The sequence below is a fragment of the Oncorhynchus clarkii genome, chromosome 22 (assembly GCF_045791955.1).
Source record: "Oncorhynchus clarkii lewisi isolate Uvic-CL-2024 chromosome 22, UVic_Ocla_1.0, whole genome shotgun sequence".
Taxonomy (NCBI): Eukaryota; Metazoa; Chordata; class Actinopteri; order Salmoniformes; family Salmonidae; genus Oncorhynchus; species Oncorhynchus clarkii.
This window is the reverse complement of record NC_092168.1, coordinates 41,741,050-41,768,760: the sequence shown is the minus strand read 5'-3', so window position 1 is coordinate 41,768,760 and position 27,711 is coordinate 41,741,050. Positions and strand designations below refer to the sequence as shown.

The following is a 27,711-nucleotide window of genomic DNA, read 5'->3' as shown; positions in this document are numbered from 1 at the left end:
ATTAATTTGTCAGCAATTTCAAAAGCCTTGTCAGATCTCTAGTAGGAGATAAACAAGTGTTATTGTATAGCTTGATAAAATGATCTATTACCTTGTACTAACCCTGCAGAGACTCGTATGGCAGATGCTGTGTGTCAAGGTTGTGTCAGGGTTAACCTTGTGTATAACCGTACTGTATGTCTGTTTTACATTCAATTTAATCTGATGACTCTGCCTTTCCTGTGCGTGGGATGTTTAACATTCGGTGGGTAGCAGGAAAGGGGTGCGAAATGGTGGGTGTTTATGACTCCACCATTGGTCATGCAGCAGCCTGGCAGGGAACAGGTGGGATTAACATGGAGTTCAATGAGGCGTGCTGTGGAGGGCTGAGCTGTCCTGACATGGAGACAATCTGCCCAACAGATGACTGACATTAGTGGAGAAGGATAGGATACCACTGGGAGTCTGTACCAGTGGTGGTCAGTGCAGTTTATAATGAGGGAGGACAAATTATTTGTATTATATTTCTATTGGATGACTGTCATTCATATTCCATTCTCCGAGTTCAATGTAACATCGATAGGTTAAGGCTACTACATAATTCTCACATTTTCCCTAAAGCAATCATGTTTAAAAAAAATAAGTAAAATGAAATTTCACTGAGGAGGATGGTCCTCCCATTCCTCATCTGGGGAGCCTCTACTGCCAGAGATGGTCTGATAACAAAAGATCAGCAGATTTTAGGATTATTTTGATCCTATAGTTTTAGGTTTAAGAACCTGTTATGAACGTTGGCCGGTTATTAGGATTATTTGCACTTTAGAACCATTGCCATATAATAAATCATGATTTATTAAATCAATTTTATAGAAATGTAATTGTACGTTTTCAATTAGAGAGCGTGAAGATGCCGGCATCATGGTTGCTTAATCCAACAAGCTCTCACAGTCTCGCTGCAGAATTAGCCGTGCATCCAAAGTTATTCCAAATGTCAAATGGTTAAGTTTAGGAACTCATTCTGAATGGTTAATGTAAGAGTTAAGGTTTGGGATAGTATATATTTTTTATTTGTACCTTTTATTTTAGGGAAGACATCAAATCAAATTGTATTTGTCACATGCACCGACTACAACAGACCTTACAGTGAAATGCTTACTTACAATCCCTTAACCAACAATGCCGTTTTAAGAAAACACCTAAAAAAAAAGTAAGAGATAATAAGAATAACGAATAACTAAAGAGCAGCAGTAATAACAATAGTGGGGCTAAATATACAGAGGGTAATGGTAAAGAGTCAATGTGTCAATGAGCGGGGGCACCGGTGTCGAGGTAAATATGTACTGTAGGTAGAGTTATTAGAGTGGCTAGGCATAGATAATAACAGATAGTAGCAGCAGCGTGTGTTGGGGGGGGGGGGGGGGGTGCAATGCAAATAGTCTGGTTAGCCATTTGATTAGCTGTTACATTATTGACAGGGCACCGTGCTGAAGACAGCCCCGCTGTGATGCTTGTTATCACCAGCCTGCACTGTGGGTTGGGCACAGTCAGTCACGTGTACCGTGTTGCAGTATAACAATGGTAGGTAGGTCTATCAAATCAAATCAAATGTTTTGCTTTGTAAATAACAGGTGTAGGCTAACAGTGAAATGTTTACTTCCCAACAGGGCAGAGAGAGGAAAAATAGAAATAATAGAACAATAATAACACAAGGAATAAATACCCAATGAGTAATAATAACTGATTAAGGTAGGCTGGTGTTAGAATTCATTGCAGTGTTGATTCCAGGTGTCCATTAGGCCATAAATCCTCACAGTGCATTTTTTTAGGTTGGCAGTGTTGTTCACGGATTAGTTTTTCAGTTTAATGAGACATGGCTGAGAGAGTGTTTTTCCCTGGAATTTGTCAGCAATTTCAAAAACTCTTGTCAGATCTCAAGGTTGTGTCAGGGTTAACCTTGTGCATAACAGTACTGTATGTCTGTTTTATATTACATGGAATCTGATGACTCTGCCTTTCCTGTGCGTGGGATGTTTAACATTCGGTGGGTAGCAGGAAAGGGGTGCGTAATGGTGGGGGTTTATGACTCCACCATTGGTCATGCAGCAGCCTGGCAGGGAGCAGGTGGGATTAACATGGAGTTCAATGAGGCGTGCTGTGGAGGGCTGAGCTGTCCTGACATGGAGACAATCAGGAGTCTTATGGCTTGGGGGTAGAAGCTGTTTAGAAGCTTCTTGGACCTAGACTCGGCGCTCCGTTACCGGTTGCCATGCGGAAGCACAGAGAACAGTCTATGACTAGGGTGGCTGGAGTCTTTGACAATTTTTAAGGCCTTCCTCTGACACCGCCTGGTATAGAGGTCCTGGATGGCAGAAAGCTTGGCCCTGGTGATGTACTGGGCCGTACGCACTACCCTCTGTAGTGCCTTGCGGTCATAGGCCGAGCAGTTGCCATACCAGGCGGTGATGCAAATCGTCAGGATGCTTTCGATGGTGCAGCTGTAGAACCTATTGAGGATCTGAGGACCCATGCCAAATCTCTTCAGTCTCCTGAGGGGGAATAATCTTGTCGTGCCCTCTTCACAACTGTCTTGGTGTGCTTGGACCATGTTAGTTTGTTGGTGATGTAGATGCTAAGGAACTTGAAGCTCTCAACCTGCTCCACTACAACCCCGTCGATGGGAATGGGGGCGTGCTCTCTCCTCCTTTTCCTGTAGTCCACAATCATCTCATTTGTCTTGATCACATTGAGGGAGAGATTTTTGTCCTTGCGCCTCACGGTCAGGTCTCTGACCTCCTTCCTATAGGCTGTCTCATCGTTGTCGGTGATCAGACCTACCACTGTTGTGTAATCTGCAAGCTTAGTGAAGGTTTTGGAGTTGTGCATAGCCCTGCAGTCATGAGTGAACAGGGAGTACAGGAGGGAACTGAGCACACACCCCTGAGGGGCCCCCGTGTTGAGGATCAATGTGGCAGATGTGTTGTTACCTACCCTTACCACCTGGAGTCAGCCCGTCAGGAAGTCCAGGATCCAGTTGCAGAGGGAGGTGTTTAGTCCTGATGTCCTTAGCTTAGTGATGAGCTTTGAGGGAACTATGAACGCTGAGTTGTAGTCAATGAATAGCATTCTCGTCGGAGGGCATAGCGAGAATTCTTATAAACTTCTGGGTTAGAGTCCTGCTCCTTGAAAGTGGCACCTCTACCCTTTAGCTCAGTGCGAATGTTGCCTGTAATCCATGGCTTCTGGTTGGGGTGTGTACGTACAGTCATTGTGGGGATGACTTCCTCAATGCACTTATTGATAAAGCCAGTGACTGATGTGGTGTACTCCTCAATGCCACCGGGAGAATCCCGGAAAATATTCCAGTCGGTGCTAGCAAAACAGTAGTTTAGCATCTGCTTCATCTGACCACTTTTTTATAGACCGAGTCACTGGTGCTTCCTGCTTTAATTTTGTCTTGTAATCAGGAGGATAGAGTTATGGTCAGATTTGCCAAATGGAGGGCAAGGGAGAGCTTTGTATGTGTCTCTGTGTGTGGAGTAAAGGTGGTCTATAATTTTTTCCCCTCTGGTTGCATATTTAATTTGCTGATAGAAATGAGGTACAGCTTATCATGAGATACTCTACCTCAGGTAAGGCAAAACCTTGAGACTCCCTTAGATATCGTGCACCAGCTGTTGTTTACATAAATGCATCGGCCCCCGCCCCTGCTGATAGAGTGTATAATCTGCCAGCTGTATGTTCTTAATGTTGCGTTCAGCCACGACTCGGTGAGACATAAGATTTACAGTTTTTAATGTCCCATTGGTAAGATATACGTGCTTTCAGTTCGTCCCATTTATTTTCCATTGATTGAATGTTAGCTAGTAGAACGGAAGGCAAGGGCAGATTAGTCACTCGTTGCCTGATCCTCACAAGGCATCCCTATCTCTTTCCGCGAAATCTACGTTTCCTTTTCCAGCGAATCACAGGGATCTGGCCCTGGTCAGGCGTCCGTAGTATATCCCTCGTGTCCGACTCATTGAAGAAGAGCTCCTCGTCCAATTTGAGGTGAGTAATCCCAGTTCTGATGTCCAGAAACTCTTTTTGGTCATAAGAGACGGGAGCAGCAACATTATGTTCAAACAAGTTACGAACAACGTGAAAAGACAAACAAAATGGCATGGTTGATTCAGAGCCGAAAAGACGGCAGCCCTACCCTCGAGCGCCGTCTTGCTTATTGAGACCGAGGTCCGTTTTACAAATGTGTCCTGTATATACAACATCAATATATACATTATACCCAAACTAAATTATCTGGGCAAAACAAAATATGTAAGTGCCCGTGAACAGGGTATGGTAGTAGGTGCCAGGGACACTGGTTTGTGTCAAGAACTGCAACACTGCTGGGCTTTTCATGCTCAACTGTTTCCAGTGTGCATCAAGAATGGTCCACCACCCAAAGGACATCCAGCCAGCTTGACACAAATGTGGGAAGCAATGGAGTCAACATGGGCTAGCATCCCTGTGGAACGCTTTTGACACCTTGAAGAGTCCATGCCCCAACGAACTGAGGCTGTTCTGAGGGGGTGCAACTCAATATTAGCAAGGTGTCCCTAATGTTTTGTACACAACAGTTTGGGGCCACTTAGAAATGTCCTTGTTTTTGAAAGAATAGCACATTTGTTATCCATTAAAATAACATCAAATTGATCAGAAATACAGTGCAGAAATTGTTAATGTTGTAAATGACTATTGTAGCTGAAATGACAGATTTTCAATGGAATACCTCCATAGACGTACAGAGGCCCATTATCAGCAACCATCACTCCTGTGTTCCAATGGCACATGTGTTAGCTAATCAAAGTTTATAATTTTAAAAGGCTAATCGATCATTAGAAAACCCTTTTGCAATTATGTTGGCACAGCTGAAAACTGTTGTGCTGATTAAAGAAGCAAAAGCCAGCATATGTTGGTTCGATTACAGGCTCAAAATGTCCAGAAACAAATAACTTTCTAATGAAACTCGTCAGTCTATTCTTGTTCTGAGAAATGAAGGCTATTCCATGCGAGAAATTGCCAAGAAACTGAAGATCTCGTACAACACTATGTACTGCTCCCTTCACAGAACAGTGCAAACTGGCTCTAACCAGGATAAAAAGAGGAGTGGGAGGCCCCGGTGCACAACTGAGCAAGAGGACAAGTACATTAGAGTGTCTAGTTTGAGAAACAGATGCCTCATAAGTCCTCAACTGGCAGCTTCATTAAATAGTACCCGCAAAACACCAGTCTCAACGTCAATAGTGAAGAGGCGGCTCCGGTATGCTGGCCTTCTAGGCAATGTATACACATTAAAATACAAAATCAAATCAAGTCAAAGTTTATTTGTCACGTGCGCCGAATACAACAGGTGTAGGTAGACCTTACAGTGAAATGCTTACTTACAGGCTCTAACCAATAGTGCAAAAAATGTGTTAGGTGAACAATAGGTAGGTAAAGAAATAAAACAACAGTAAAAATACAGGCTATATGCAGTAGCGAGTTAAACACAGTCATGGGAAGCAAAGATAAAACAGCACAAATCACCCGGATAATCAGTTACATTCCTCCACCAATAAGTCCATTATCAATACTTTAAATTGCCTGAACGGCACCAGAACATCAAGATTAAGCAATACGTTGCATTAAAACTAAAAGCTAATTTACCTAACTCGGTGGAGACCGTAGGAAACCTTCACAGTTAACCAATCCTGTGAACGGGTTAGGCATCTCCGGTGTCTATACTTCAATAGCAAAGTTAGATAAGATGGAGGTTTATGAAGTAGGGCCTTGTAAACTAAAAGGAAGTCATGTAGAGATCTGAGGGTCTTTAGTGAAGTCCAGCCAACATTTTGATAAAGGATGCGGAGATGATTTATTAAAACTGTCACCTGTAACAAAAGTAAACAAAGGACACTATGGTAGATGGCATCCAAAGGTTGAAGAGGAGTACCAGCTGCACTTTGATAAATAATATCACCAAAATCAACAACAGATAAAAAATTGACCGAATAATCTGCCTCCTACTGCTTAGAGAAAGACACAATCTGTTTCTGTAGAAAAAGACAACTCTAAATCTTAGCTTCTTAACCAGCTCATCTATATGTTTTTTTAAACATCAAAACCATATCAATTCAAATGCTTAAGTATTTATATGCAGGAACACGTTCGGTTGGAGAACCATCTAATGACTGAACATGTAGTTAATCTGAAACATTCTCGTGTATTTTGTTTTGCCCACATGTTTTAAATCAGCAAGGGATTCCTGCATTATAGTTTTGACACAGCCAGATCAACAGTCGGGGAAATAGCATACATAATACTATCATCCGCATATTGTTTTTTAAAATTTATATATATAATTAGTGAAGAGAATAGGTCCCAAAACCAACCCCTGTGGTACACCTTTATGTACTTCAGACTGAACCCCATCCATCACGATGTCCTGAGGTCTGTCACTAAGATAATCATGAAACTATGTACAGGCATCAGAGCTCAGGCCTATCGAGAAAAACGTATTCAATAAAATAGCCTGATAAACAGTATCAAAAGCTTTGCAGCACATGTTTGTTTTAGTGTCTACAGCATTAACAAGATCATTAACAACTAAAGTAATTGCTGTAATAGTGCTCTGCCAAGGCCTAAACCCTGACTGGTTTACATTCAAAAAACAATTCTCAGATAAAAAGAGCAAAGTTGTACATTTACAAAAGATTCAAGAATCTTAGCTAGGCAAGAAAACCTTGAAATGGGGTCGATAATGATTAAGATCACTACTATCCCCGTCCGTATGAAGTGGCAGCACAAGAGCTGATTTTCATACTTTTGGAATATTTACTGATAACAATGTGAAATGAAAAAATGTGGGTTATTGAGCCAACAGTGATGGGTGCTGCACACTTAACAGAGATGGCCAATGAGAGAGGAGTCTGGTTAAGGGTCGTCTGTTGTTAGATTGTAATACAGAACACCAAGCATTATGGAAACAGATCACCTGTCTCCAAACCTGAAGGCATTGGCTACATTGAGGACTTGAGGATGCACACCACTGATCAGAACAGGAAAAATGACCACATTCTTTCCACACATGTGAATACGTTTAACCTACTACTTATTTTGATTGGAATATGTGGAGCTCACAGATGCCTGCACTACCAACAAGGTGACCTTGATAGAAGGCCAGTTTAGTGTTAAGCGTGGCTCAGTGTGGTTCTATAGCTTCTGGCACTTTTTCGGCCCATCAAACAGGAAATGCTCTCCTGGGAGCCACAGTTACCCCAAAGGCAGACACGGAGCTCTCCTTCCATTTGGCTACCCCCCCTTCTGTCCTGTCCTGTCCATACGCTGTGGTTTTACTACCCCCCTCATGTCCTTTCCATACTCTGCGGAATGTCCTAAACGTGACTTTGGAGGCCGGAATTTAGACAGAGAGAGAGAGCTGTTTTCCATCTGTTTTCACAGCTCATGATATGGTCAGGAACAAATGTGATTTCCCATTGAAGATGGAGGGTGTTTTTGGTTATTAGCTAGTTGGTTTAAACACCAGTACAGGATCAAATAGACTCCAATGACCTGCCTATGAGGAGAGACAGTATTACATCACATGATATTATTGGAGTCATTCCATAACAGAGCTCACAGCTACGTAAAGGGCTTATAATTTTCTCAGTTCTGTCTTCAGTCCTGCCATAAAAAGACAAGCCATTTATCTATCAAAACTATGAAATAACACATATAGAAACATGTGGTAACCAAAAAAGTGTTAAACAAATCAAAATATATTTCATATTTGAGATTCTTTAAAGTAGCCACCCTTTTCCTTGATGACAGCTTTGCACACCTTTGGCATTCTCTCAACCAGCTTCATGAGGTAGTCACCTGGAATGGATTTCAATTAACAGATGTGCCTTGTTAAGTTAATTTGTGGAATTTATTTCCTTCTTAATGCGTTTGAGACAATCAATTGTGCTGTGACAAGGTAGGGGCAGTATACAGAAGATAGACCTATTTGGTAAAAGACCAAGTCTATATTATGGCAAGAACAGCTCAAATAAGCAAAGAGAAACGACAACCCATTATCACTTTAAGACATGAAGGTGTCACGATCCCTGTCTTCACACTCCATGTCATAGATGAGCCAAGGCGCAGCGTGCATGTAATTCCACATCTTTTAATAAAGTGAAACTTTCACAAAAAAAACACCCAGATAAACAGAAACCAAACGTGACGCAACCATGGCACACACAAACACACACAGAAAATAAATAATTACCCACAACATTAGGTAGGAAAAAAGGCTGCCTACGTATGATTCCCAATCAGAAACAACGATAGACAGCTGCCTCTGATTGGGAACCATACGCGGCCAAAAACAAAGAAATAGAAAACATAGAATGCCCACCCAAATCACACCCTGACCTAACCAAATAGAGAAATAAAATGTCTCTCTAAGGTCAGGGCATGACAGAAGGTCAGTCAATATGGAAAATTTCATGAGGACCGCCACAGGAAAGCAAGACCCAGATTTACTGTACCTCTGTTGCAGAGGATTAGTTCATTAGAGTTACCAGCCTCAGAAAGTTCAAGTAACAGACACATCTCAACATCAACTGTCCAGAGGAGACTGTGTGAATTAGGCCTTCATGGTCCGATTGCTGCACAGAAACCACGACTAGGACACCAATAAGAAGAAGAGACTTGCTTGGGCCAAGAAACACGAGCAATGGACATTAGACCGGTGGAAATCTGTCCTTTGGTTAATGCTGACTCATAAAATCTATGAACTCTGGTGGATCAAAGGTTTAATGCTGACTCATAAAATCTAGGAACCATGGGGAATCAAAGGTTTAGTTCTGACTCATAAAATCTAGGAACCCTGGTGGATCAAAGATTTAATGCTGACTCATAAAATCTAGGAACCCTGGTGAATCAAAGATTTAATGCTGACTCATAAAATCTAGGAACCCTGGTGAATCAAAGGTTTAATGCTGACTCATAAAACCGCGGAACCCTGGTGAAACTAGGAACCCTATGAAACCATGTGCATTTAAGACACAAGGTGTGCTTTGAATCTGGGCACACTGGCCTCAGCTAATACAGAGCTTTTGATCTCTGAAGCAGACACTGCAGTCGGGTAGGAGCCAGGTCCTGTCCATATCAACGTACATCAAGGCCTCCACACACAGCTTCAATCACAGTCTGATTCTGGGTCAGTGTTTAACGAGACCCCTTGCTATGAATCTGTATACCCCTGCTGGGCTACCTATGACTGCCGCCTTCTCCCAATTGAGTGATATACTCCTGAGTTATGTGGGTCCATTTCCGGATCAGATGTATTATGGGAGTCCCATAGTCCCCTTCTGGCTCAGTTATCTAATGCTCCTATGAGAAATAGAGACCTGCAGTAATGGGTGGTGCTGTTAATGCTTGTATCTAGCAGCGCATCAGGAATCAATAGCAAATAAATACTAGGGGAAATTACATTTCCACTGCAGTGTCACTGCCTTAGAACCAGTAACAATAAAACATCCTACAACAATTTTCCATGAATGATTCAAAATGTTTCTATGGCACGATTCACAACTTTGTTATCACTCAGTTTTTTATTCCCGATCAGATTTTTGTGGGTTCTTAGATCCCTGCTTGGACTGCTTTTCTGATGAGTCTGTTTGTATGACTGCACGGTGTGCCAAACAGGACTACTTCAAAACCGTATGAGCCGCTCTGGTTCCAGCTCACACTCTCTCCCCCTGATTCTCCTCATTGGTGGTCATGACTACATCCTGAAGTGTAGAGATGTGTCTGTGGTGGCTGAGACAGAATCAGGTCCTTTCTGCTGAATCAGGTCCTCTACTCTACACCCACAGTGACATAGATGAGTCCCCACCCTCCAGACCACACCCTATGCACTACACCCACAGCGACAGAGGAGAGTCCCCACCCTCCAGACCACACCCAAAATGGCACAGGAGAGTCCCCACCCTATGCACTACACCCACAGTGACAGAGACAGAGTTTATTGCTGGAGACTAGTTGCATTGTTATTATGCTGTATTTCTCTGTTTCTCTCTAACATTCTCCATCTCTCTGTCTCTCTCTCTTTCTCTCTCTCTCTCCCCCATTCTCCATCTCTCTGTCTCTCTCTCTTTCTCTCTCTCTCTCCCCCATTCTCCATCTATCTCTCTCTTTCTCTCTCTCTTTCCCCCATTCTCCATCTATCTCTCTCTTTCTTTCTCTCTTTCCCCCATTCTCCATCTATCTCTCTCTTTCTCTCTCTCTCTCCCCCATTCTCCATCTATCTCTCTCTTTCTCCCTCTCTTTCCCCATTCTCCATCTCTCTGTCTCTCTCTCTTTCTCTCTCTCTTTCCCCCATTCTCTGTCTCTCTCTCTTTCTCTCTCTCTTTCCCCCATTCTCCATCTATCTCTCTCTTTCTCTCTCTCTTTCCCCCATTCTCCATCTATCTCTCTCTTTCTCTCTCTCTTTCCCCCATTCTCCATCTATCTCTCTTTCTCTCTCTCTTTCCCCCATTCTCCATCTATCTCTCTCTTTCTCTCTCTCTTTCCCCCATTCTCCATCTATCTCTCTTTCTCTCTCTCTTTCCCCCATTCTCCATCTATCTCTCTCTTTCTCTCTCTCTTTCCCCCATTCTCCATCTCTCTTTCTCTCTCTTTCTCTCTCTCTTTCCCCCATTCTCTGTCTCTCTCTCTTTCTCTCTCTCTTTCCCCCATTCTCCATATATCTCTCTCTTTCTCTCTCTCTTTCCCCCATTCTCCATCTATCTCTCTTTCTCTCTCTCTTTCCCCCATTCTCCATCTCTCTCTCTCTTTCTCTCTCTCTTTCCCCCATTCTCTGTCTCTCTCTCTTTCTCTCTCTCTTTCCCCCATTCTCCATCTATCTCTCTCTTTCTCTCTCTCTTTCCCCCATTCTCCATCTATCTCTCTTTCTCTCTCTCTTTCCCCCATTCTCCATCTATCTCTCTCTCATTTTCCATCTCTCTCTCTCTCGCTAGCTCTCTTCCTCTTTCTCTTATTCTCTATCTCTCACTCTCAATATCTCTCTCGCTCTCTCTCTCACATTCTCCATCTCTCTCTCTCTAACATTCTCCATCTATCTCTCTCTTTCTCTCTCTCTCCCCCATTCTCCATCTATCTCTCTCTTTCTCTCTCTCTCCCCCATTCTCCATCTATCTCTCTCTTTCTCTCTCTCTCTCCCCCATTCTCCATCTATCTCTCTCTCATTTTCCATCTCGCTCTCTCTCTCTCGTTAGCTCTCTTCCTCTTTCTCCTATTCTCTATCTCTCACTCTCAATCTCTCTCTCGCTCTCTCTCTCACATTCTCCATCTCTCTCTCTACCATTCTCCATCTCTCCCTCTCTCGCACTCCATCTCTCTCTCTCTCGCTAGCTCTCTTCCTCTTTCTCCTATTCTCTCTCTCACTCTCAATCTCTCTCTCGCTCTCTCTCTCACATTCTCCATCTCTCTCTCTACCATTCTCCATCTCTCCCTCTCTCGCATTCCATCTCTCGCTCTCTCGCTCTCCATCTCTCTCTCTCTCTCTCTCACTCTCAATCTCTCTCTCGCTCTCTCTCTCACATTCTCCATCTCTCTCTCTACCATTCTCCATCTCTCCCTCTCTCGCATTCCATCTCTCGCTCTCTCGCTCTCCATCTCTCTCTCTCTCTCTTTCTCTCTCTCTCTCTAGCTTGCTCTCACTCTCTCTCATTCCCCATCAACTCTCGCTATCCATCTCTCCCTCTTTCTCTCTCTCTCTCTCTCTCGCTCTATTTTTCTCACTCTTGCTCTCTCTATCTCTCTCCCATTCTACATCGCTCTCTCTCCATTTATCTACAGTGCCTTGCAAAAGTATTCCCTATTTTGTTGCATTACAACCTGTAATTTAAATGGATTTGTATTTAATGTAATGGACATACACAAAGTAGTCCAAATTGGGGAACTGAAATTTTAAAAATAACTTGTTAATTAAAAAATAATAATAATAATTACAACTGAAAAGCAGTGTGTGCATATGTATTCACCCCCTTTGATATGAAGCCCCTAAATAAGATCTGGTGCAACCAATTATCTTCAGAAGTCACATAATTAGTTAAATGAGGTCCACCTGTGTTCAATCTAAGTGTCACATGATCTGTCACATGATCTCAGTATATATACACCTGTTCTGAAATGTCCCAGAGTCTGCAACGCCACTAAACAAGTGGCACCAACAAGCAAGCTGCACCTTGAAGACCAAGGAGCACTCCAAACAGGTCAGGGACAAAGTTTTGGAGAAGTACAGATCAGGGTTGGGTTACAAAAAAATATCAGAAACTTTGAACATCCCATGGAGCACCATTATTAAAAAATGGAAAGAATATGGCACCACCACAAACCTGCCAAGAGAGGGCCACCCACCAAAACTCACGGACCAGGCAAGGAGGACATTAATCAGAGAGGCAACAAAGAGACCAAAGATAACCCTGAAGGACCTGCAAAGCTCCACAGTGGAGATTGGAGAAAAAAGCCATTGCTTAAAGGAAAAAATAAGCAAACATGTTTGGTGTTCGACAACAGGCATGTGGGAGACTCCCCAAACATATGGAAGAAGGTACTCTGGTCAGATGAGAATAAAATTGAGCTTTTTGGCCATCAAGGAAAACGCTATGTCTGGCGCAAACCCAACACCTCTCATCACCCTGAAAACACCATCCACCCAGTGAAGCATGGTGGTGGCAACATCATGCTTTGGGAACGTTAGATGTGCCAAGCTTATAGAGACCTACCCCAATAGACTTGCAGCTGTAATTGCTGCAAAAGGTGGCTCTACAAAGTATTGATTTTGGGGTGGTGAAAAGTTATGCATGCTCAAGTTTTTTTTTGTCTTAAATGTTTTCTGTTTCACAATAAAAACAAACATTTGCATGTTCAAAGTGGTAGGCATGTTGTGTAAATCAAATGATACAAACCCCTTAAAAAAATCTATTTTAATTCCAGGTTGTAAGGCAAAAAAATAGGAAAAATGCCAGGGGGGTGAATACTTTCGCAAGCCACTATATCTCTCGCTCTCCATCTCCCTCTGTCTTTCCATCTATGTGTCTCACTCTCTCTATCGCTCTCTCCAGCTCTCTCTTCCTTTTTTCAACTCTCTCTCCTGCTTTTTGCTCCTGATGTTTTTTCTCCTCATTCTCCAGGATTGCCTCATCCTCCTGTCTTTCTGATTGCAGCGAGTCCAATTGGAGCGTGGGGGCTCCCCTCTCTCTCTCTCTGTGATCAAAGGGCCGTGGTGCTCACTGCTCGAGGACGCTAGTCTCTCTGCCAAGCCACATTGTGTGTCTTTAAAACAGGGAAATGAAAGGACAGATCGCATGGCTTTACATCCAGGCATCACAGAGAATGTATCAATTGGCTTTCTGAATGTTTTGGAGTTCAAAGGAGTAAGACAAGTGGGAGGTTATAAAAAGTGCACACACATTGCTAATGGATGTTAAGTAAACTCACATGCACATGGGGAGGGCATGAGGTCACTGGGCCATCAAAGGACAGTAGGTCAATGAGTTCTAAGCAGCGATTTGGGGACTGCTCAGCTCAGCTCAGCGCACGTTATCCTGTTGAGGTGATAAGCTGAAAGCAGTGGGAATCCCCTTTGGACACGATATGTCCCTGCACATTTGGATGAATCCCTATGAAGGTTTGTAGAACGCTTACGTTCACGAGCCGCAGCACACTTCGTGGGGTGTAGCTAGCCAATGGGATGAGCCGCGCGCTGTCGAGTCACTGATAAAGCCATCCATTCCCCTTTTGACACTGCTTGTTGCCATGGTTGTTTGTGCCCTGTAGGGGAGAGAGTAGAACATGTCATGGAGAATACTAGGGCTTGGCTTTGCCAAAATGACACAAATATCATTTTTTTGAAGAAACGAGGGAGGAAGCAGCGCTGGAGAGAAGAGATGCTTTAAATCCATGCTAGTGTGAACATGTGGAAAATGTTGTTGTCCTCCTGTTATTGGGGTGTGACTGTTTTTCACTGAATACTAATATGCTATTAAAAAACACCTGCTTTTGTCACGATTCCCAAGCACCACAAAACACGTTGCTATAGCTCCCAAGCTTTCACGCGTCTCCTCTCTTCCCTCTGTGAGCTCTTCTCATGTCTCTGTGTAAGAGATGTGCTCTCTGCCTCCTTGCCTATAAGTGAGATTAAAGAGGTGGCATATTTATGCAGGTGCTGTTCCCCTGCTTTATCTGACGAGCTAACACACAGGGGTGACATCAAGCGCAAACGCTCTCTATTTCTGACCTACATTTCATTTCAGAAAATAACACATGGATCCTGGATCGTTAGTGTGTGTGTGTGTGTGTGTGTGTGTGTGTGTGTGTGTGTGGAGAGAGTGAGAGGAAAGAGGTGAGGCAAGTAAAATGAGTACATACATACAGTACAGACATAAAGTATAATCTTGTTAACTGCTTTATTGTTGGGAAATGCTCCAAGAGGAAGTTTCATGTCAGGCTTTATTGCTCTGAAAACATCCTTCTTCCCTAACGTTTCCCCTTCAGACCAAGTTCTGGTCCAATCATGGCAGACGAGGTCTCCGGCTGCCCACAACTGAAGTCACAAACTTGATGTGTCTCTGTTGTGTGTGTCACTCATAATCTCTAAATCGGGCTCCCTTCTGTTGTTCTAAGTTGTGGGAATTCTCCATTGGAATGAAAGGGGTGCGGTCTCAGGACAAAGTGGACCAAAGAAAAGGCATGCCCCTCTTACAGAATGTGATTTACTAAAATCATGTTCGCATTAACATACTCTAGGTCTGAAACGTTACTGTTGTTTGGCCGATGGTAGCTGTCGCAGGTTTCTATTCTATTTCTCTTAGACAGGTTGGTGTACTCACACACTGATGTGTTAGTGAAGGACAATGATACTAATGTACTTGAAAACTGCTAACGTGATGCTTGTGCAAAGTGCACGGAGGGTTCCAGACCTTCCAGATTCCCAAATAGTGAGAGGAAGTCTAGCCTAGCCCTGCTGCAAATGACTTACAACTTGGCCCCACTTTACCTTGCAGTTCTCAGGAAGAAGTTTTAAAGAGGAAGTTTAAGAGTCTGATTAAACTCTGAGACCTGCTTTGGGTTTGGGTGGAGGGTAGTCTGTGTGCGTAGCTAACCAGCGTGTACAATGGCATCTTGAAGTTACCCCCGCACCAGCAGGGTGGATTATAATTGGCATTGCCTGCTGTTTCTGACGGCCCAGCTAGCATTTACGGTTCAAGGCATCATTAGCTGGCTGGGTCTGACAGAAGAAGAGTGAGTCCATGGAGACACTTGTTTTCATCACACACAAAAAACCCAAGCTGAATAAAGCAAAAAGAAGGTCTATACTTTTAGACATATTGGTCTTAAACTACTACCATTGATGTTTTATTAGGTTTGGAAAGCTTGAAAGTAGAAAACATTGTAAACAAAAACAAGCCTGGAGGATCTTGGCATAAGGATATAGGACTATACAGAATCTGCCATCATTAGTAGCATGAAACCGAGTATTATGCATGTCCAGGAATCATGTCTTTCATATAGTGGTTTTATGGTCTCCCTTTATAAAAAAACTGAACATTTCATCTGTTTATCTGAATGTTCAATCTACAAATAAATTCCCCTAAGGACTATCAACATATTATCTGGGTTTTGATCTAAGCGTTGTCGAGGCCAAGGTCACAACACCAACTCTCCCAAATGAGAACATTTTTCAAATGACCTAGAGATGACATTTTCAGATAGCCCCACTAAACATGCTACTCCTCTGTCCTCACATGACAGAGTACGAAGGGTACAGCCACCAATGACTACTAGACATTTAAGTGCCTAACAAAACACCTTAAGGCAGATAGGAGCCTAGTTCAGGAGAGTTTCTGTTGACCTCCTGACCTCTGTTTGTTGATCAGTGTGTGACACACAGTCGTTTCTCTTAGATTACGTTTTGTCCTCCACTGTTGGTTCATGTAAATCCTGTTCCCTCCCAAAGAGCTTTAAATGTTGTCAAATTGACTTTCATCACAGATAGGCTACAACACAGAATAAGGAATTATAATACTAGAATGGACATGATTTTAACTTTCTTACACAGATAGGCCCTGCAGGTGTCGCTGCAGAATGCTGTGGTAGTTATGCTGGTTAAGTGTGTCTTTAATTCTAAATACATATAAATATATATATATATATATATTATATCCTTTATTTAACTAGGCAACTCAGTTAATACACTGGGACAATTGTGCGCCACCCATGGGACTCCCAATCACGGCCAGTTGTGATACAGCCTGGAATCAAACCAGGGTCTGTAGTGACACCTCTAGCATTGAGATGCAGTGCATTAGACTGCTGTGCCACTCAGGAGCCCATTGATGGTGTCACCAGCAAAGCACCCCCACATAATCACACCTCCTCCTCCATGCTTCACGGTGGGAACCACATATGCAGAGATCATCCGTTCACCTACTCTGTTTCTCAAAAAGACACGGAGATTGGAACCAAAAATCTCAAAATTGGACTCATCAGAACAAAGGCCCTATTTCCACCAGTCTAATGTCAATTGCTGGTGTTTCTAGGCCCAAACAAGTGTCTTCTTATTGGTGTCCTTTAGTAGTAATTTCTTTGCAGCACTTGGAACATGAAGGCCTAATTCACTCACTCTCCTCTGAAGAGCTGATGTTGAGGTGTGTCTGTTACTTGAACTCTATGAAGCATTTATTTGGGCTGCAATTAGTGAGGCTGGTAACTCTAATGAACTTATCCTCTGCAGTAGAGGTAACTCGGGCTCTTCCTTTCCTGTGGCGGTCCTCATGAGAGACAGTTTCATCATAGCGCTTGATGGATTGACTGACCTTCATGTCTTAAAGTAATGATGGACTGTCATTTCTCTTTGCTTATATGAGCTGTTCTTGCCATAATATGGACTTGGTATTTTACCAAATAGGGCTATCTTCTGTATACCACCCCTACCTTGTCACAACACAACTGATTGGCTCATACGCATTAAGGAAAGAAATTCCACTATTAACTATTAACAAGACACACCTGATAATTGACATGCATTCCAGGTGACGACCTCGTGAAGCTGGTTGAGAGAATGCCAAGAGTGTGCAAAGCTGTCATCAAGGAAAAGGATGGCAACTTAATCAAATATATTTTGATTTCTTTAACACTTTTTTGGTTACTACATGATTCCATGTGTTATTTCATAGTTTTAATGTCTTCACTATTGTTCTACAATATAGAAATTAGTCAAAATAAAATAAAACCCTTGAATGAGTAGGTGGGTTCAAACTTTTCACTGGTACTTTATATATGGGAGTACCAGTACCAGATCATTGTGCAGGGGTAGGAGGTAATTGAGGGCTGTTCTTATGTACGAAGCATATACCACAAACCCCCGAGGTGCCTTATTGCTTTTATAAACTGGTTACCAACGTAATTAGAGCTTTAAAAATAAAGGTTTTGTCATATCCATATATCATGGTATACGGACTGATATACCACAGCTTTCAGCCTATCAGCATTAAGAGCTCAAACCGCCAAGTTTATACAGTATATGAACATAAAGGCAGGGTTATGCTCTGTTTGCGTGTCTCTGTTTGCGTGTCTCTGTTTGCGTGTCTCTGTTAGCGTGTCTACATCCACAGGAAGTTTAGCCTGTACTTCTGTACTTCTCACTGGCTGACCAAAATTATAATCCTTTTCCCTCCTCTGGCTTTGAACTCCTCTGGACGAGGTGATTAGTTTTCGTTCCACTTCCCTTACCTCTCTCTTCCCGTCCAGGGCCTGTGACTCAGAGGAGAGGAGGGGAGGGAGACTGTGCTGTTTTGGGGGGAGGGTTAAGGACAGGGCAGGAGTCATCAAACAAATGGAGAGCTGATAATGTTGGTTCCTCTGGAAAACATGACCTTTCCAGAATGAACCATGGAGAAGCTTTCAGCTGACATGGTCCAGAGCTAACAGGCTGTTTAGGGGGTGGGACAAAGGCCACTTGACCAAATATTAAAAGGCTTCAGAAGTACATTGACACAGGAAAAAAACACCAATTTAATTTACACTGAGTGTACAAAACATTATGAACACCTGCTCTTTCTATGGCATAGACTGACTAGGTGAAAACCATGATCCTTATTTATGTCACTTGTTAAAACCACTTCAAATCAGTGTAGATGAAAGGGAGGAGACAGGTTAAAGAAAGATTTTTAATCCTTGATACAAATGAAACATGTAACATGTATGTGTGCCATTCAGAGTGTGAATGGGCAACACAGAATATTTAAGTGCTTTTGAACAGGGAGCCAGGCGCACTGGTTTGTGTCAAGAACTGCAACAGTGCTGGGTTTTTCACACTCAACAGTTTCCCGTGTGTATCAAGAATGGTCCAACCACCCAAAGGACATCCAGCCAACTTGACATAACTGTGGGAAGTGTTGGAGTCAACATGGGCCAGGATCCCTGTGGAACACTTTCAACGTCTTGTGGAGCCCATGCAGAGATAGATTGAGGCTGTGCTGAGGGCAAAAGAGTATAGTAAATCATTGGAGACATATTTTCATCAAAGTACATAGTGTTAGTTGTTAGCTAGGGAGGGTCCAGTGTTCTTAGTAGTGAAACAAATCAAGCAAACCCAATAACTGCAGACGTTACGCTTGCGTCAAATCTTTGATTTAGGAGGACAAAGCTAGGAAGGGCCGTCCCAACCCTGACTGATGTCAGGTGTGATCTGAGGCAGAGGTGATAGGGTTTGTGTCCGTCCCTAGGAGAGTCCCTGGACATGAATAAACCATAGTAATCCTCAGCCGAGCTGTTACAGAGGGTAAACCTACTCCCATTGGTCCTCGCTCTGCTCCTCAAATCCCTGCCCTGCCCTATATGAATAAGAAGTTATTTCAGTTTTTGTAGTTGGTACTGTACTGTAAGACCGAGGTGGTGAGGGGGTTGGGCTCGTGGGTACGTGATAATGGCTAACATACTAGCTGCATTATCTGTTGAAATGATCAAGGGGTAGTAGTGTAGGTTCCATGGTAATGAACCATCCACATCAATCAGATGTCAGTCAGTCCAACTGCTTCATAATAATGGAAACAGCGTTGTTTCTTCTTCTGACAAATCAGGGCATTCAAATTGTAGTAACATTTACATAATAGTTTACTTTTGCGGTCATTTGGCTTCTTCTGGTTTAATTACAATAAACACAGAAACACATGCTATGTTACTAGTCCTACACTGATAATGATAAACCAAAGGTCTTATGCCCTGCACTGTATCGATGATGTGATGGTATCTATTGTCTGACTGTTTTCTAAAGCAACCAAATAAACATTATATTTGTCGTTGCTAGTGGAGTAAACCTTTTGAAATAGGCTGAACTATGCCAACAGTAAAACGCATAACTATCCAGCATGTTAAGTCACTCGATATTGTGGAAACATTACAGTATATGCTGAATCATACTGCGATCCAAATATGTTCCTACTGTTTGATCTGGGACATGCAATTACTTTTTTTGTTGGAGAGTGGAGATTGCACATGTCATGATAAAAATGATATGGTGGCAATCATTTCCACTCTGCCTCACTGACATTCTCTTACATCCCATCTCTGTAAGCCAGCATCTATAGGCCTTCTGACCAATTTGTATTTGCATTACCAACCATGGTCATATACAGAGAGAAAGACAACTTCTTCAATCTCCACTGCCTCAAATGGCAATGTTATGCCTTAGCTCTTGTTAGATATACTGGAGGCCAAACTGTAACTTCTGAGTAGAACTAACTATAACTTTTGAGTAAGCCAAATTGTAACTCCTGAGTAGGCCAACCTGTATCTTCTGAGTAGACCAAACTGTAACTTGTGGGTAGGCCAAACTGTAACTTGTGGGTTAGAGATAAAAGTTTGACAGTGGGAGAGGAGTCAGAATGACATACTCTACTGGGGAATGTGTCGGCTAATAGAGGGCCTGACGCTGTGGTGACTGATAAAGACCAGTAGTGCTGTGTTGTGTTACAACCAATCAGGAGGAAGACTAAGGCACAGAGCTCTAGGAAACACGTGTTGCTGTTGACATACATGGCTCGTCACTATCTCTTAACTGACACCTTCCCTGTTGGTGTTATGATTTCACTCAGCGCAAACACACTCCAACTACCAATCTACCAATCTACCCACAGATTCAGTCATGAGCTTCACTGGTGATTTATTTTTTTCACACACCATTTAGGGAAATCTGATAAATATGAAAGTTTAAATCAGACTGAGAACACTGCTTCTAACTCTGTTACTCTGCACTGATGGTGATGGCTGTTTGATGTTGTGTATGGTCTGCCCCATCCCTAGCAGTTGTTGACAGCTTGTCCTGGAGAGCTTGTTGCAACTTGTTAGTCACCCTTTGACCTCCTTTATGAAGTTTGCTCTTTATTGTTCACCTAAATACCGCCAATAGCAGGTGATTATGACACACCACATCTTCATAACCTAAAGAAAATCGACCAGAGCATACTACCTCTGCAGTGTCAGAAACAGTATTTCATGAAACAAAACTCCTCATATTTACTGCGAGGCTGTCGCTCGTCTCCTCCCTGTTGTGAGTTGAGGAGTATGTCTCCTGTGTGTTCTGTGTGTTCTGTCCATTAAACAGAGCTGGAGGTGGAAGAGCTTCCAATTACAGCAGCCAGCAGGACTCACACAGCCCACAACCATCACTGGAATGTGAACAGGCAGCTCCAGACATGTTGGGTTAAACACAGCCTGCCAAGCTAGGGGGAGGTGGTGGAGGTGTTGGGAGGATGTGTGTGTGTGTGTGTGTGTGTGTGTGTGTGTGTGTGTGTGTGTGTGTGTGTGTGTGTGTGTGTGTGTGTGTGTGTGTGTGTGTGTGTGTGTGTGTGTGTGTGTGTGTGTGTGTGTGTGTGTGTGAGCGTCTACGTGTGTGTGTGTGTCTACGTGTGTGTGTGTGTGTGTGTGTGTGTCTACGTGTGTGTGTGTGTGTGTGTGTGTGTGTCTACGTGTGTGTGTGTGTATGTCTACGTGTGTGTGTGTGTCTACATGTGTGTGTGTGTCTACGTCAGAAATGACAAAATACTCTACAAATTAACCCATAATGGTAAGGTGTGTGTTTTTGACATGGAATTCGGTGGAACATGTTTCAGGTTGTCTATCCAGTTTGTCTTCAAAAATAAGACTAACACCTTAACAATGATTCTCATTTTTCCATGACATAGGTAGTAGTGGTGTGTGGGTGAAATCACTGGGAAGCCAGAAAAAAAGTTATATTACAACCTATGTGTTCTGATAATTGCGTTGTTTGCTCTACAAACTGTCTTCCCTTGACACTTCTCTTTGGTGTTCCAGGACCATTCACAGTTGAGCTCACTCAGTTTAGCTCAATGCTGATTGGCTAATATTTATATATTTTTTTAATCAAGGGAGCCCAAATGCTCGCTGGCTTCCCTTGAATTCAATGCTACGGGCAACAAAAATTACATTCTCTTTTTGACCAGACAGCATCAGATAGATGGCCTACACAACCAGAGACAGAGGGCCGCTGTTTCGCTCGCTCGGATGCTTTCTCCAGTGAGATACATTTAGCCTGTGGCAAATTGAAAGAAAATTATGAAACACAGAGATGAAAGATACATTATTTTATGTATTTAAAATATATATATATATATATATAATAATAAATGGGAAGCCTGGGTTCCCTTGGCATCCAGGACGCCACTGGACATAGGACATAGGAAATAGGACATAGGACATAGGACATAGGCTACTCCTCAGTTATCAGCAGACAGGAAAGCATACGTCAAGGTCCAAAGCAGCCATTTTCCACTCAATAGCAAATACTTTCTGGGTAACAATTAAATACCCTACTGTGATTGTTTTCAATTACAATGGTCAAGAATAAAGAACAAAAAATGCTTCTTAGCAAAGATCAATTTCTCAAGCAAGAATTTCGCTAGTTCTGTTTTGGGTGTGAGGAGGGGAAAACTGAAAACTAGCAGGACAAACCTCCATCCCACCAAGAAAGGCTGACATTTCAGGTGGTCTTTACAAACTGCACTTACATTAAAAGGGCATTATCATAATTTTCTCAATTTCACAGTAACATTCCAACCTCATGGTGTGGAAACATACTTTGAGAGAGAGAGATTTGTTTAGTCACACTGCCACCCTCTGGTCACCACTGTACTTGCAGTCTTCGTGTTGAAGATGTACACAAAAACATCAGTCTAATCTGAAATCAAACAATCCCTTTTTACACTCTGTCATAGCTTAAATACTACAACATTAGCACAACAACTGTAGCATTATGTATGTTAGTGAAGGATTGATTCTAGGCTGGAAATGTATTTGTTTATTGCCATAAGTGAAAATGTTTGAGCAAATTCTGTAGATGCTAATGGCTCTATATGTGGTCAGTAGTTGGACTGCAGCTTGAGATAAATCACTATTCCCTTACTAACATTTACACATCCAGTCATATTATTTAAAACAAATCAAAAAAATAAATATAAAGGGATGAAAAAATATAAGCATTACATAAATTACTAAATTACTAATCAACTGCAGGAAATCTAATGGAGTTGACCATCTATTGGTTTACTTTGCATCACTCTTTCTCAGTACCAAGAGGGTTTCCCCTGAGCTCATACAGCTGCTGCCCAAGCCTGGCTAGCCTGTCACGGTACTCCAGCCTATGATATTTGCTCTCTGGCACCCCTCTGAAGCCAAACAGCGCGCCCCACCAGGCAGCAGCGATCGCAGACATGGAGTCGCTGTTCTCACCGTGGAAGAAGCCGTGATTGGACAAGTCCACCCAGGAGTCGCCTGCCTTTAGGAGGGCGTCGTAAGCTATCATGGGAGCATTGTGCCCACTGGCACCACATACCCCCTTGAAGCTAACCTCCCTATAGAAACACTACCTGTCCTTCACTCTGTCGCGCTCTGGGAACTGGGTTTTGCTCTTCCCATTCTGTATGCCTCTCTTTTCCAAAACTGGCTCTCCACTGAGTCCCAAAGTAGTCCCTGGTAGTTAGAAAATGTTGTGTAAATAAATGGGACAATCTCATGGGAATATGTCACATTGGGCCTGTGGTGGTGGGTCAGACGCCCACTCTCCACACTGACTGCTGTCAGCATGTGCTCCTACTCAAGTGCAGGCCAATACACATGGTCCTCACGGCTGCCCCACACCCTCCACCCTTCCTGCAGAAGGAATCTTAATGCCCCTCTCAGTTCCCCATATGCGCCTGGCAACGCTGTCAATACAGAGGAGAGAGAGGGAGTATAATTCTTGCATTGAAAGGAGATCAACGTGTTTGTTTAAGTGTGCCGTGCCCCAGCGTGCAGAAGCATTGACACTCCTTTGGGTGTCCTGTTTACATTGTGACAACAAGACATGACACACAACAGAAAAAAATACAGTGCATTTATGACTCTCTACAGTGCCTTCGGAAGGTAATCAGACCCCCTTTTTTCACATTTTATTAGGTTACAGCCTTCTCCTAAAATTGATTCAATTGTTTTTTTCCCCCCTCATCAATCTACATGAAATACCCCATAATGACAAAGCAAAAAGTTGTTTTTGACATTTTAGCAAATATGTTAAAAATAAAAAACAGAAATATCACATTTACATAAGTATTCAGACCCTTTACTCAGTACTTTGTTGAAGCACCTTTGGCAGCGATTACAGCCTTGAGTCTTCTTGGGTATGATGCTACAAGCTTGGCGCACCTGTATTTGGGGAGTTTCTCTAATCCTGTACAGCTATTTTCAGGTCTCTCCAGAGATGTTCGATAGGGTTCAAGTCCGGACTCTGACTGGGTCATTCAAGGATATTCAGAGACTGGTCCTGAAGCCACTCCTGCGTTGTCTTGGCTGTGTGCTTAGTTTCATTGTCCTGTTGGAAGGTGAACCTTCACCCCAGTCTAAGGTCCTAAGTGCTCTGGAGCAGGTTTTCATCAAGGATTTCTCTGTACTTTGCACTGTTCATCTTTGCCTCATTCCTGACTAGTCTCCCAGTCCCTGCTGCTGAAAAACATCCCACAGCATGATGCTTCCACCACCATTCTTCACCGTAGGGATGGTGCCAGGTTTCCTCCAGACGTTACCCTTGGCATTCAGGCCAAAGACTTCTTGGTTTCATCAGACTAGATAATCTTGTTTCTTATGGTCTGGGAGTCTTTAGGTGCCTTTTGGAAAACTCCAAGTGGGCTGTCATGTGCCTTTTATTGAGGAGTGGCTTCCATCTGGCCACTCTACCATAAAGGCCTGATTGGTAGAGTACTGCAGAGATGGTGTCCGTCTGGAAGTTTATCCCAACTCCACAGAGGAACTCCAGAGCTCTGTCAGAGTGAACATCGGATTCTTGGTCACCTCCCTGACCAAGGCCCTTCTCCCCCAATTGCTTAGTTTGGTTGGGCAGCCAGCTCTAGGGAGAGTCTTGGTGGTTCCAAACTTCTTCCATTTAAGAATGATGGAGGCCACTGTGTTCTTGGGGACCTTAAATGCTGCAGACATTTTTTGGTACCCTTTCCCAGATCTGTGCCTCGACAAAATCCTGTCTTGGAGCTCTACAAACAATTTCTTCGACCTCATGGCTTGGTTTTTGCTCTGACATGCACTGTCAACTGTGGGACCTCATATAGACAGGTGTGTGCCTTTCCAAATCATGTCAAATCAATTGAATTCATCACAGGTGGACTCCAATCAAGTTGAAGAAACATCTCAAGGATGATCAATGGAAACAGGATGCACCTGACCTCAATTTCGTGTCTCATAGCAAAGGGTCTGAATACTTATATAAATAGGTTATTTCTGTTTTTTTTTAATCTATTTTTTCTTTGTCTTGATTGGGTATTGTGTTTAGAGTGCTGAGGATTTATATTTATTTAATCAATTTTAGAAAAAGGCTGTAACGTAACAAAATTTGGAAAAAGTCAAGGGGTTGGAATATTTTCTGAATGCACTGAACCTGCTACTCTTCCATCCATGTCTTCCATGTTTACAATTTACTTCTCCACCAAGACTCGATACAGCACAGGGAAGAATGCCCTCTCCCCCTCCACCACCTTGACCAGGACTTCAGCTGCAGTCAAGTGCATGACAGTGTCATCACTTATCGGGAACTCTTTGGCATTCAGCTTCTCTAGACTTCCTATCTTCTGCACTTCCTCATGGATGAGCGCTCCACCATTCTCAAATGTCTCTTGCTCCACTCAGCTCCACTCAGCACCAGGGGAACCTCCTCTGAAATGTTGAGATCTGGTTGGAATGACGGTTGTAGTGGTGGTGGTGTTTAATTACTTCTGTTAAAGATTGCATTACATTTAAAATAAAGCAAAAATGTCAAAATACCTTTTAGGCTGTTAAGATGAGATAAGGATACACTGTCCCATATGTGAGTCACTGAACCATTCATGGTCAATTCAGGGAGACACAACGTTACAGGATGTTAAGGTATGAATGTCTTGTGTAGAATTGCAGAACACACAATACAAGTGGAGCTCGTGCTGTCACTGGCTCCCTTGGACTGTTGGTGGATCTCAGAGACTTATGTAGGTTGAGCGTTTGTTCCCTTCATGTGATTCTATACCTTAGATTTTGCCTTCTCAGTCTCCACCGTTTCTCAGCTCCATACAAGGCAACAAGGCTTTCACATGAGTTATGACAAACACTTCCTGGATTGGAGGCCAATGGGATTGCGATTCTGAAATTGCAATTGCCCCATCTGCTGGAGGTAAATGGGAAATTCATTGCTCTTTGACGATTGTACACTTTACTCACGGTCTATTCCCCACTCTATATGCCATATAAAAACTTTACAGGTTGTTGTGCTAACACTGAACCAAGGATGGTACCCATGAACACCACAGTTTGAATTGTTCAGTAAAATAGCTAGTTTTTGTTCATTAAAAAAGTCTCTCAGGGGCGAATCACCCAGACCACAAGAAAACCCCAATGATGTCATTTCCTGATTCAACCAATGTCATCAACAAACAATTGTTTTGGGGCCCAGTAACTCTTTTGATAATGTTACCAAGTTATTTTACGTCTTTTGGGAAAAATCTTGATGGAAAGTATAAACCATTCATATTGTGTATGGAAGAATGCTGCTCCCTTGCGAAAACAATCTGTAAAAGATCACTGGAACACAATTGGAATTTAAATTAAGACAACATTAACTGTAGTGAAACTCAGACAAGTACCATTATCTTTCAAATTGCACTTTTGGCAAGGGATATGTTTTGGAACAAGCTGTTACTAAAAACATGCTGAAAAACCTACTCGTACACCAACACTCTTATCTACCTTGTTCTCAGATTGTGTGATGGACAGATCTCACATCTACGCGTGTTATCAATGTCTATTCAGTTCTGAAGTTGAAGTTTCAGTCAGACTAATTCTGTGCAAGTGACATCTTTCAGGAAGTGGGGAGCCGGGCCTGCGACCCGTAACACACGTTCACATCAACTGTGGAGCAGTAGTGAAAGACATGGTGGTTTGACTACACCACGTGATGAAACCTACTTCCTCTAAATGTAAAACTCTTTCTCTCTATCTCTTTTCTTTTTGTGATCTGAGGCTGATTGATTTGATAGAAAGATGGCGGGGACGAGGTAAGAACGATAGAATTTTAGTGTGTGGATGGAGTGGTTTTGAAAAATGAAGGATGCTGTCATATTTGTTGAATCATTATTGGGAGTTTTAGTGGGGGGGGGGGGGGGGGGGGGGGGTTATTGGTGACTTATAGAGAGAGATGTAACGCCTAGGCAATGGCATCAGGCCCTTACTTACTATTTGCAGTTAGTCGGTGGAAAGTTGTTGATACGTGTGTTATTCTTGAGTATTATAGTCCTGAATTGTTATAACATAGTAGATGGTGTTCTACATGCAGTTGAAACAGGATAGAAGTAGAATTGGTGGTTGAAAATGTTTGAATTTCACAAAAATGTACATTTTTTGTCTCTATTTTTTCTTCTTTTTTTTCTGAAGTTTAGGATTTTTCTAATTTGTTAAACTCACAATCTACAAATCTGTGATATCAATACAACTGCATCCACTATCCTGTCTTTCAATTGACATTTATGCACTGTACGTCTTTACAACATAAGCCTCATAACAATATCACAATTTGTATTACCATGGTCATGTTTACACAATTGTTTGTGTTGTAATCAACGATGCGGAGAGATGTTAGGGTCTATGCAAACCATCAGTATACACAGCTGTTGACGTCTTAATCTGTTCACTTATTTTGGGTGTGGAGGTTGAGATTTGCTTCCTGTTGTAAGACACTTTGTGCAACGTCTGAAAAAAAACCCACATTAGTTTAAAACCCAGCACTGAACTACTATGTGACCTTGCTGAATGAGCCTTGGTACTTAGATCGAATTCTACTTCTTTCAGTGGGTAGATTGTTTATTATTAGCAAGAATCCCAAACTTGAGCAGACTGAGTTTTTTCCTTCTCATTGACAAAGACATTACAGCAAGAATGTGATGAGACAACCACTACGGAAAGAGAGGCTAAAGTCCTCAAGCTTAGATTACACTTCTCGCCGTGTCTGCCCTTAAATGTTCCTAAAAACAGCTCTTTAACCGCCTTCTGTAAAGCATTTTACATCCGTTGACTCATTAGAAATCGTATCAATCGGATAATACCTATTTTTGAACAATATTTTAATCTGAACATCCC

General features: G+C 42.5%; 1 protein-coding gene and 1 pseudogene across 2 annotated transcripts in view; one reads left to right on the top strand and one right to left on the bottom strand.

Annotated features, from left to right (window-relative positions):
* Nucleotides 1-22,621: 22,621 nt before the first annotated feature.
* Nucleotides 22,622-25,878, bottom strand: LOC139380944 (ADP-ribosylhydrolase ARH1-like; annotated as a pseudogene).
* A 621-nt stretch (nucleotides 25,879-26,499) lies between these two features.
* The window catches only part of LOC139380921 (rho GTPase-activating protein 15-like), a 64,409-nt gene continuing 63,197 nt past the window's right edge, over nucleotides 26,500-27,711 (top strand). Inside the window, exon 1 of one of the 2 annotated variants that reach the window (XM_071124089.1) lies at nucleotides 26,500-26,633. In XM_071124089.1, coding sequence (XP_070980190.1) covers nucleotides 26,620-26,633 — 14 coding nt within the window. In that variant the 5' untranslated portion in view covers nucleotides 26,500-26,619. The remainder of the gene's footprint in view (nucleotides 26,634-27,711) is intronic. The other variant, XM_071124088.1, reaches the window with a different exon arrangement.